The 11398-nt window shown below is 47.4% G+C and overlaps 1 protein-coding gene across 1 annotated transcript; it reads left to right on the forward strand.

The window, feature by feature from the left end:
- The first annotated feature begins 377 nt into the window (after window positions 1–377).
- On the forward strand, window positions 378–5255 carry LOC149371658 (uncharacterized). The gene has a single exon (XM_089580922.1). It carries the CDS (start codon window positions 753–755, stop codon window positions 5253–5255), a length of 4503 nt encoding a protein of 1500 aa, XP_089437048.1. The 5' UTR covers window positions 378–752.
- Window positions 5256–11398: the final 6143 nt, after the last annotated feature.

The following is an 11398-nucleotide window of genomic DNA, read 5'->3' on the forward strand; positions in this document are numbered from 1 at the left end:
CGCGTCGTGGTAGGTGCATCGCAAAAATGAAGCCGAAAAACAACAGTAAAGATTCTTCAAAGGAAGGTTCGCAAACCCTTCCTCTAGTTAATTCGGCGTGAAGGAAGACCAGGAGGCGTTGTTTCTCGTAGATGATGACAAATATAAGAGAAGCATATATTTACAACATATACAAGGAGCAAAACTGGAAAACAGCAGACATGAATTTACAAAGGGAAAAACAAACTGCGCTACTTTACTCTTCGACCCCGTAGGTTAGAGCCTAGTAGCAGAATGTTTCATGCTAAGCATGGAGCCCCAGCTCAGGCTCTAACCTACGGGGTCGAAGAGTAAAGTAGCGCAGTTTGTTTTTCCCTTTGTAAATTCACGTCTGCTGTTTTCCAGTTTTGCTCCTTGTATATGTTGTAAATATATGCTTCTCTTATATTTGTCATCATCTACGAGAAACAACGCCTCCTGGTCTTCCTTCACGCCGAATTAACTAGAGGAAGGGTTTGCGAACCTTCCTTTGAAGAATCTTTACTGGCGCAGTCGACAGGATTCGGCACGTCTCATCTCCAGGAGCTGGCATCGCAGCAACAGCCACACGCCATCTGACACGGAGCAGCGAGGAGCTGTCAAGGGACAACTCCAGCTGGTGGAACGGACGCATCATCCGGGCTCTGGGCGGCAGACAACAGAAGATCTGCGCCGGGTGAGTGGGATTTCTTGCGTTTTGTTGAAGCAGGCATGGTGGTTAGTTGGTGAGGCTCATGGTTGAGACGAGAAAACAGTTAGCTGCTAAAGATAGCGAACCCAATCCTGAGGACGAAATGAGGACGAATCCTCGCCAGGAGCAGCAATCGCCAGAGGGCGGTGTAGAAACGGGGATGGATGAGAAAGAGGTAGCAACTCTGGAGGACGAGTTTAGTGGGGAGAGCGGGTCACAGACCGGCGACCAGAGACAGACATTGTCACTAGACGCTACATCAGCCGATACAGAGAGGATGGCTATTCGCCGTATGGAGTTAAAAGTGGAAATGGAGCTACGAATGCGCGAAATTGAATCCAGGGAGCGATTGGCACTCAAGCAGATGGAGCTTGGGCTGTCTAATGGTCGACTGTCACCGTTTGGGTCGGGACAAAGCGATGAGCGGTGTATAGGCCCAGACCCAATAGCGCAATGTGCGAAAGTCCTGAAGGGCTATAGCATGTCATGTGATGCTGATGTGCCACTGTGGTTTGAGGAGGTGGAGAAGCTGTTCACTACTTTCAATATTCCAGACAGTAGCCGAGTGCACTTAATAATGCCGGCACTGACAGAGCGAGTCAGGTACTTGCTTCGTAACCTTGACGGAGCGGAATGCACGGACTATGAGGCGGTAAAAACAGCGGTTCTAAGCGAATTAAAACTCACTCCGACGGAGTATCTTGAGAGATTTGAGAAAGCAGCAAAAAGAAAGGAGGAGACGTGGGCTCAGTTTGCGTCTCGTGTGAAAACTTACCTAGCGTACTACATCCAGTCTAGAGGGGTAGATTCAAAAGAGGCTTTGATGGATCTCATGGTTTCCGATCGCATTAAGGCAAGCCTCAGCCCGGAGGGAATTGAATATGTGCGCCTCCGCGAAGGAGAAAGTTGGCTGAAGCCTAAAGAAGTATCGAAGGCTCTACAAACCTTTGAGCAAGCAAAAGGCAAAGGGCGCGCTACAAAGCAGATTACGACACCAGCACAGCATGCGGGCCAAAAACAGTCCAGTAATGAAAAACCCGCAATAAAGTGCCATCTGTGTCATGGGCTGGGCCATTTTGCTAGGAATTGCCCGCGAGCAACAGGAAGTGAACAGCGCCAGAAACAAGCATATGTGCACAAGCAGAGGGTGCAGAGGGTCACGCTGGCGGATGAGACAGAAGTAAAGAACGCGGCGGTAAACCAAAGCACACTTTTAACTGCGAAAGTGGAAGTGCCAGTGCAAGGTTCGAGGGCGGCTTCATCGAGACTCGAGTTCGTAGACCTCCTTGTATGCGAAAACGTCGGTACAAAGGCATTACTCGACACGGGTAGTGAAATCACGGTAATAAGGGAGAGCATATTACCGCAGGCGCGGACGGAACCATCAGGGACGGTGAGGCTAGTGTTGGCTTTCGGCAGATCTATTCAGGCGAAATTGGCGACGATCCCTGTAAGAATTTCTCAACCAGGAACAGTCGCAGACGATCAAAAGATAGGCATAGTGTGTGCCCTCACTGATGAGCTGGCTGATGGGGTGGACTGTTTACTATCGTTAGAAGACTGGCAGCTACTTAAAAAGCACAGTGATGAGGTGCACACAACAAGTAGGAGTACTGCAGTCAGCCTGGTGTCCAACCAAGAAACTGCAAGCGCGGCAAATCAGAATGGCGAGGCACTGACATGCGAGGTTGGCAGGGCGCCAAATGACGAGGTTCCGCGAGAGGAAGGAGAGCCATGCGATAAGGACGATCCAGTTTCGCTGGCTAGCCAGCGAGAAACGTTTCGAGCGGCGCAGCTCGCTGACGAGACCTTGAGGAAAGCATGGGAAAATGCTCAGCACGGAAAGGCGGGTATGTTTGTTACCGAGGGATTGCTGCACCATTGCGACTCAATAGCAGGTACTAAAGTGCGACAATTGGTGCTTCCCCAAGAGAGACGAAAGGAAGTTCTGTCCTTGGCGCATGAATCGCTGTGGGGTGGGCACCTGGGTCCAAGGAAGACCAAGGCCCGCATAAAGTATAACTTCTATTGGCCTGGTATGGAAAAGGAGATTTCGGCGTACTGCCAGTCATGCCATGGGTGCCAAATCCGCTCAGACCGGCGTCACACTGACAACATACCCATTACCCCATTGACTAGACCTGAACACCCCTTTCAGGTTGTCAATGTAGACGTCATAGGGCCTCTTGATACGCCATCTGGCAGGGGTCACAAGTATGCTTTGTGCGTGGTTGATTTATGCACGAGATGGCCTGAAGTCGTGTGCCTTCGTTCCCTGACTGCAAGGGCTGCATGTGACGCTCTGTTGGAGATATTCAGTCGAACAGGGGTTCCTCAGACGGTCTGTTCGGATCAGGGAACAAATTTCAAGGCTCAACTCACCCAGCTGATGCTAGAAAAATTAGGTTACTCCCCTAGATTTTCCACCCCCGAACACCCTGAAAGCAACGGGACCGTGGAAAGGTGGAATCGGGTACTAAAGAACATGCTATTTCACGTGATAGAAAAGGACCCGAAAAATTGGGACAAGCTGATCCCTTTTGTGTTGTGGGCGTACCGCGAAGTTCCCCACGATACCACGGGCGTAGCACCCTTTCGGCTGTTGTATGGTCGAAATCCGACAGGTCCGCTTACGGTTCTTCGCCAAACGTGGGCAGGAGAAGTCAGTGTACCAGCAACGCTCAGGGAGGAACCTGCTAAGTACTTAAAACAGCTGCAAGAGAAGTTTGAGATAGCGGCCAATGTGGCTGGACTCACAAGCACTGCGCGACAGGCTAGTTACGCAGAAGCTTACAATAGGAGAACGCGGAATAAAGTTTTTAATGTGGGGGATCAAGTGCTCATTTTCGACACAGACCGCGCCACTAAGATGGCTCCTAAGTGGCTTGGTCCTGCCACAGTCATTGGTTGCGAAAGGCAGCATTTGTACTGGGTAGAAACGGAAGAAGGAAAAAGATCAGTGGTGCACGCGAACCGAATGAGACCGTACTACGCGAGGGTCAGCCATATTGGCGTGGTTTTTGATGAAGACCATGAGTTTGGGGAAGTAGAGTGCGCACCACGAGTTGCACCACCTCCACCAGACGAGGACATAGTACCATTAGAAAAGTTAGCCCACCTGAGTGAGCAGGAGCAGAACGAAGTTCGGGGGTTGTTCAGAAAACACCATGCACTTTTCGATGGCAAGCCTGGACGGGCGAAAGTAGGAAGGCATCGAATTGATTTAGAAGAGGGGTTCAAAGCAAAGAAAGCATTCCCTTATCGAGTGCCCGAACTGCTCATGAAAGAAGTGAGCCGCCAAGTGGATGAGCTACTTAGTTTAGGTTTAATCTATCCTGTAGAGAGTGAATTCGCACACCCAGTTGTGTGCGTGGGTAAGAAAGATGGGTCAGTGCGAATGTGTATTGACTACCGAACGTTGAATGCAGGGACTCGTTCAGACGCATTCCCAATGACTAACTCCCAGGAGCTAATTTTTAGGGTTGGTCAGGCGCAGTTTATCACGCTAGTGGATTTAAGGCGTGGCTACTGGCAGGTACCGATGGACCCGCAAAGCCAGGCGCTTACCGCATTTGTGACCCATGAGGGGCAGTATGCGTGGACAGTGATGCCCTTTGGGCTAAAAAACTCTGCAGCGACCTTCCAAAGAATGGTCAATACGCTTTTATTTAAGCACCAAGCCTACGCCACTGCCTACCTGGATGATATAGCGATTTTCTCGCATACTTGGCAGGAACATGTGGAACACATCGATACCATCTTTTGGCTGCTTAGGAGGGCGGGACTAAAGGCTAGCCCAGAGAAATGTCAAGTGGGACAGCCTCACATCCGCTATCTAGGACACATAGTGGGTTCAGGGACGCATGCTCCCGACCCTGAAAAGATATCCGCCATAGAAGGCCTAGTGCAGCCGAATACAAAGAAAGAGCTGCGAAGCTTACTGGGACTGTGCGGATATTATAGGGAATATGTACCCAAGTACGCTGAAATAGCTGGTCCCCTAACGGCCTTGACAAAGCGGGGCGTACCCAACTTGATCCCGTGGCCAGAAGATGCGCAGCGCGCATTAGAAAACCTGAAAGACTCGCTCTGTAGAGCAGTGGCGTTGAGCACTCCACAACCTCATCAGCCGTATTGGCTTTTCACTGATGCATCACCGACGGCGGCCGGGGCATGCTTGGCACAAATGACTGAAAAGGGCGATGAAAGGCCTATAGCGTTTGCAAGTCATCGCTTCGATGCGACTCAGGCGAGGTGGTCGACCATAGAGCGCGAAGCGTTTGCTATTATGTGGGCTCTGAAAAAGTTCGATTATTGGCTCTTTGGCGCAGTGGTAAATGTCGTCTCTGATCACAACCCACTGGCATACTTGACAACGTGCACTCCACATGGGGCAAAATTGGCTAGGTGGGCGCTGGCGCTCCAGCGTTATAACATAACGGTGAAACATAGAAAGGGCGTTAAGAATGGAAATGCAGATGCGCTATCCAGGCTCACCAATTTAACATGGGAGTCAGGAACTAGCGGTACCACCATGCCGGCCTAGACAGGCGTGAATGTTCCCACTCAGCCGACGTGGTTGGTGCACGGAACTGTGTGGTGATGACGAGACTTGTGAAAGTGTACTATATGAGAACCCTCAGCTGTGTTAATGAGTGTTGTGCGCGGACTTGTGAACCGCTGTGAACAATGCAGTGAAGCGGTGTGTGTCTGTGCGCGAGAAGGTGGACTCTCCGCAGTGTAATGTGGCCGTATATTTGCCAGATCTGTACGCCAGCATGCACCGGTGTTGTGTTTTATACTCTTTTTTTTTTGCGTTGAATGGTTCTCGAAGCGTCGAGGTAACCCGGAGAAACTGTGTCCCGGGAGGACCGACAGTGCGGGCGGTAAACGTGCTGCGGCCTTTTTGTTAGTAAGTATAAACGAGCTGATAGCAAGCTAGATTATACTCTTAGAGGGGGCGTGTAAGGCCGCTGCTAATTCCAGCTGCAACTACTGTATAGGGCGCTGCCCTCGCGGCGGTGGCTGTCCATTGTGAACGACAGCACCGCCGCTACCTTCAGGGCGCCCCCCCCACCCCTATCCCCCCTTATGCATACGCTAACGTCGGAAAGGCGCCTGATGGCCCACAGCGGCCTTGAAGGGTCAACGCTCTTTTCCAGCTACCACGGTGCAGGGCGCTGCCCCCGCGGAAGGGGCTGTCCCATTATGAACAAAAGCCCCTCCAAGCACAGTGCAGTAAGGAGTTGGTACGCACTGTTATCTTCACGATGTCTCTGCCAATTTGTGGGAGAAAACAGGAACCATTTCCTAGCTGATCTGCCGAACTGACAGAGAGAGCCCAGGAAAGCACGATTCGAGCATTTTTTGGCGACGTGGGGAACGACATGCGTTCCTTATCCGCCCGCTCATCGATCACGCTTGTCCGAACGCCCCACCGTCTGTGCCGTACCGGCTTCTCTCTCATCTATTGTTTAAGCACTGAGGACAGGGGGTACGCATCTGTACCAAGATCTTGACGAGCAGTGCGAGTGGAGAAGGGGTGGGGGGGGGGGGGGGGGGGGGGGGGGGGGGGGGGGGGGGGGGGGGGGGGCGGGGGTCTGCTTGAGACAGGTCAGAAGGAGACCCCCAACGGGAGAGGACGTGCATGCTCTCTCCAACGAGAGAGTAGTGTTGTATTTGTTCTTTATGTTCTTAGCGAGCCCCTGGGTTTGAGGCTGAGCTCAACCCACGGGGTAGGTCAATGATTGGAGAATTGATGCTTGGGGCGGGCCACTTAAAATGACCGCCCCATTTCTTTGTTTGTTACGGTTATAAAAACCGAAGTAAACGGATGGAGACCAGCCTGAGCTGGGGCTCCATGCTTAGCATGAAACATTCTGCTACTAGGCTCTAACCTACGGGGTCGAAGAGTAAAGTAGCGCAGTTTGTTTTTCCCTTTGTAAATTCATGTCTGCTGTTTTCCAGTTTTGCTCCTTGTATATGTTGTAAATATATGCTTCTCTTATATTTGTCATCATCTACGAGAAACAACGCCTCCTGGTCTTCCTTCACGCCGAATTAACTAGAGGAAGGGTTTGCGAACCTTCCTTTGAAGAATCTTTACTACAACCGTTTTCATGAACGCAGAAATGACCTTACGATCGAGAAAACGCAACAGACACCAAAGCGCAGGATTAAGTGAAAGCAGCAAAAGACAGAAAATGAAGATTACGTAGATAATAAAACTTGCGTTTGTTAAAGGGAGTTCTCGCGTATAACCAGGGGTAAAAAAAAAACGCTAACACAAACAAGGATAGGGAGTGTGAGTTGAGTTGAGTTTGTCGCTTGCGGGGCAGCCAAATTTATATGTGCTCCTTTTTACATCCGAAAAGATCAGCGTTACTTAACGAAAAAAGCTAAAGATTTCATGCCCAGGTGAAGGAAAGAGGCCGTTCACTGTAGATATTTTTATCTCTTCTATGAACCCGTGGTCCTATGGTATTACTGGCAATTTTTCTACGCTCGTTTTAGCAGCGCAGAATTATGAAACCGACATAGAGGTTAAATTTCTTATTGTATTTCGTATTGCATAAGCTCCTGTTCTATTCTGATCAGACCAACTCTCTTTGTTTCAAAGGAGGAGAACAAAGCAAACGTAAAGTAATAAAAGAAAACAGAACCGTTAGCATACCATACCATGCCAAAGAAAAGATTCCTGAATCGAGTCGAGGAGTCGGCCAGTGCCTTCAGATGGCACACAAGCGACCTTTTGATTTTCTTGGAGGCGCCGCATCGAATTCGTTTTCAGTAAACGCTATGTTCAATTTCCAGAAGCTTCCAGTCCTGTGCTCCGAACTGCTGATTACTCTTCTGCTTGTTGCCTTAGTTTTACTTTGAAGTTCGTTCATTACTTTACAGCGCCTTCATCGCGACACAGTGATATTTTTCAACTTTTTATGTTTTTAGCAATACACCTTACCGATATTCCTTTTTGCAAAAAAGATTGAAACTGACCTGAAGTCTGGTAAAAGCTTTGTTTTGTTATACGATTATTTGCACTTCTGCCACAGGTATATGAACACGTACACCCGGCCAAATCTTCAGATGATCTTTAGATGCCGGCTGGTTTTTTTGCGCTCATGTGCATTGCTACGAAGCTAACTTGTGGAAAGCTCAGTATCACGAACGGGCTTAGTGAGCCTGTGCTTAGATTTGATATTTTCGCAAGTTTGCTCCATCACAAGCTGCAGGAGCACGAAAAACGCGGCCGCTGCGCACGCCAGCTTAAGATTTGGCCGGCTGTACTGCGGCGTTTGTTACCTTCAGGCGCAAGTTTCATCGTAACGACAACTGAAATGCGTGATATGAATATCAGCTGATAGAATAATGGCCACCACCTTAAGTCTACAGGTTTTATCAAGTTTTACAATTTATGTGAGCAAAGGAGCAGCTGCAGGATTCAGACGCATCGAAACTGGCTCGTCTTCTTTTGCGTAGGTTTTTCTACTTGCTGTGGTCCCATACGCTGCTAAGATGTAACTGCAGCAGTTCTGCCATGTGCCTCACACAGTGGATTGCGTGTGCCTTTCTGAGCATCGTCAAATGTCACAGCTCAGTGTCGGATACCAACAATGCCATGTCCGAACTTTTTCCAGCGCTTCACGGACACGACATACTGACGTCCACATCATTGGATTCGCCGTAAAACACCGCCCAGCATTTTTCGACACTCGGCAAGGGAGCAGCTGCAAAATGCAGACGCATCTAAACTAGCTCGCATTTTTTCTGCAGTTCAGTAACGAGCGACATCTTGAATTTAAGAGCGACTCGTTGTGTTTGGTTCTGCTCTGTTGTTCAGAGATGCGACTCGAGCGCGTGGCGGGTTGTTTGGCTCATTATGCCTTCTTGAGCTCTTGCAGAGAGAGGATATAGAAACAACCCAGTGCCCTCTGTGTAAAAATCAAACAGTATCTTCAGCTGGGTTGAATAATATACGAGATAAATTAGACATTGACATATGCGAATCAAAAAGAAGACATTGATAGTTCTCTAAAGGGGCTACAAGAACAGACTGAATTATTCTCAAGCAAGGTTGATGACTTGGAACATCGCTCTGACCGTATTAACTTGATTATCTTAGGGATCAAGAAAGATGACACAAAAATTACGACAAGCTTGCGTGATGCTGTGTTAAAGAAGTGTTAAAAAACTTTGAATCGTATCGGCAGACGTTCGGAGGTTAAGAATCAAATAATGCAATTCATTAATTTCAACGAAACAAATTAAACTCCTTAGGAATGCGAAGAAGCTGGGAGGCTAGGAGATGTCATTATCCGATTACTATTTTTTTAGACTCTAAACATAGGATAATTGTTCTCTCGGTCGTAGTTGCAAGCCCGAAGATAAAGCGTACCTTATATTTTACAATCTGCTCACTAATGGGGACATACAGGGTGTTTCACCTAAGACTTTCTGCAATTTTTAAAAATAAGCTATTTGAATTAGATGCGCGCTTTTTCTGGTATAGCATTGTCAGTGGTGTAGTACACCATAATTCAACTAAGATGTGCTAACTAGCAGGCTTGTTAACCAATATTTAATAGTTAACTTTTAAACTATTACCGTTGGGCTCCTTAATTATTGAGAGGCATGCAGCCCACCGTAAGTAATGTCCATATCCTTTTTTAGAATTTCGAGAACGCGATTATCCTCAGTGCTGTGGCCCAACAAATTTCGCCTACATCGCGCCAAAATACATGCGGTTTGAGAAGCTTGCAAGCAAAGCAACCTCTCCAGTGAACCTAACTCGTCGAAATAGCCAAAATTTGTTGGGCCACAGCGCCGAGGATAATCGCGTTCTCAAAATTCTAAAAACGGATATGGACATTACTTACGGTGGGCTACATGCCTCTCGATAATTAAGGAGCCCAACGGTAATAGTTTAAAAGTTAACTATTAAATATTGGTTAACAAGCCTGCTAGTTAGCACGTCTTAGCTGCATTATGATGTACTACACCACTGACAATGCTATGCCAGAAAGAGCGCGCATCTAATTCAAATAGCTTATTTTTAAAAATTGCAGAAAGTCTTAGGTGAAACACCCTGTATACGTTTCGCATGAAGGAAGGAGCGAAAACTAGAAGCTTACCATTAAGAATGAAGGGGAAGATAAATCCGGCGACCAAGATTGTGACATGGAAGACAGTTGTGCTAGTTGGTGTGAATTCGTTAGTGACTGCGACATTGCAACTAGCGTGGAAAGCACAAGGACAGCGACACAAGGAAACGACGGGACAGCACGCTAGCTGCTGTCCCGTCGTTTCCTTGTGTCGCTGTCCTTGTGCTTTCCACGCTAGTTGCAATGTCGCAGTTACTAACGAAGATTGTGACAGTGACAGCGTTGCTTCGTCATCGTGTCACGTAACCACTCGACAATAGACAGAAAAATTTTATAAATGACAAGCAGATAATAGCAGACCGTTACGAGTGGTATCCTTAAAACCGCAAAGTATTGCAAGGAAGAATACAGTATTTGAAACACTCCTTTACGACTTAGACCCCTACATTACATTTTTTCACAGAAACGTAGCTAAATTGTGACATCGTTGATGGCGAAAATGTTCCCCCTGCCTACAAAATTTTGCCATGCGATAGACCAACACGTGGAGGAAGAATCGCGATAAATAAGGAAAGTATACCGACTATTGTGCTAGTATACCTACTGTAATCTTGACCTAATGTTATTTAACTCGGCTCTTAAGTGCATTTCATCATACTGTGTTAGTGTTGTGATTATAATGGCATATTTTACCCATATTTGTTTTAATTATGTGACTTACTTTCTTGTTATGCTGAAATTTGTATTGCGCTTCCGTCGACTGCAGAGGGACAGAGGCCTCGTCAGGCGCCACAGCCTTTGGCCTCTGCCCCTGCAGCAGATGCTGTAACTGCTCTGCTCAAATAAATCTTTTCAATTTCAATTTCAATTTCTGTTGAAATCTTGACGGATGCATTTCATCCTAGTCTCGTTTTTTTTGTTTTTCCCTTCTCCGCTTCCGTAGACAACAGAAAGCGTCGCATTGTTGTCTAGAGACCAACCTTGACAGTTTCAGTGCTGAGGACAATGTGCACGCATTATGATGCATTTAATAAATATACATAAGCTTTGATTCCTTGACAATGTACACTCCAATTGTTGTGAACAAAAAACAACAGCTTATGGATCACAACGAGCATAATCCACACAAAAAGAAAGCTAAAGTGGATGCGGCGTTTAAGCCGACGCAACGGGAGTAACGTATGAGAAATAAGATCACACCAGATAAAGACTCTTTTTTTTTTACTGTTACTTTAGGTCGTTTTCTCAATGAAGCACCAAAAAGTTATGAGGATACATAAATTATAATAAACACCTAAATGTGTCTTAATAGTTAACGTTTCGACTGCCACTGCTTCAAAAGATATTGCCGACGTATTTATTCAATAGTTTCAGACAGTTTATGGTGATATGTTAATTGAGTCATGGTATCATGGTAGATTTAATTTTAAATGTCTGAATGAAGCAGGAAGCGGCAAGGACGGTAGAGACTGGGTCTTATGAAAACATGTTCGGCGTTTTTCAGCCGATGTCCGGGAGGTGCCCGGTTGCAATCAGTTTAGGAGCGCCCCAAGGTGGGCGCTGTGCGCCAATGAAGGAAGGTCCCGAT

This window comes from Amblyomma mixtum, chromosome 1 (assembly GCF_055824585.1).
Source record: "Amblyomma mixtum isolate Tamu chromosome 1, ASM5582458v1, whole genome shotgun sequence".
NCBI classification, from domain to species: Eukaryota; Metazoa; Arthropoda; class Arachnida; order Ixodida; family Ixodidae; genus Amblyomma; species Amblyomma mixtum.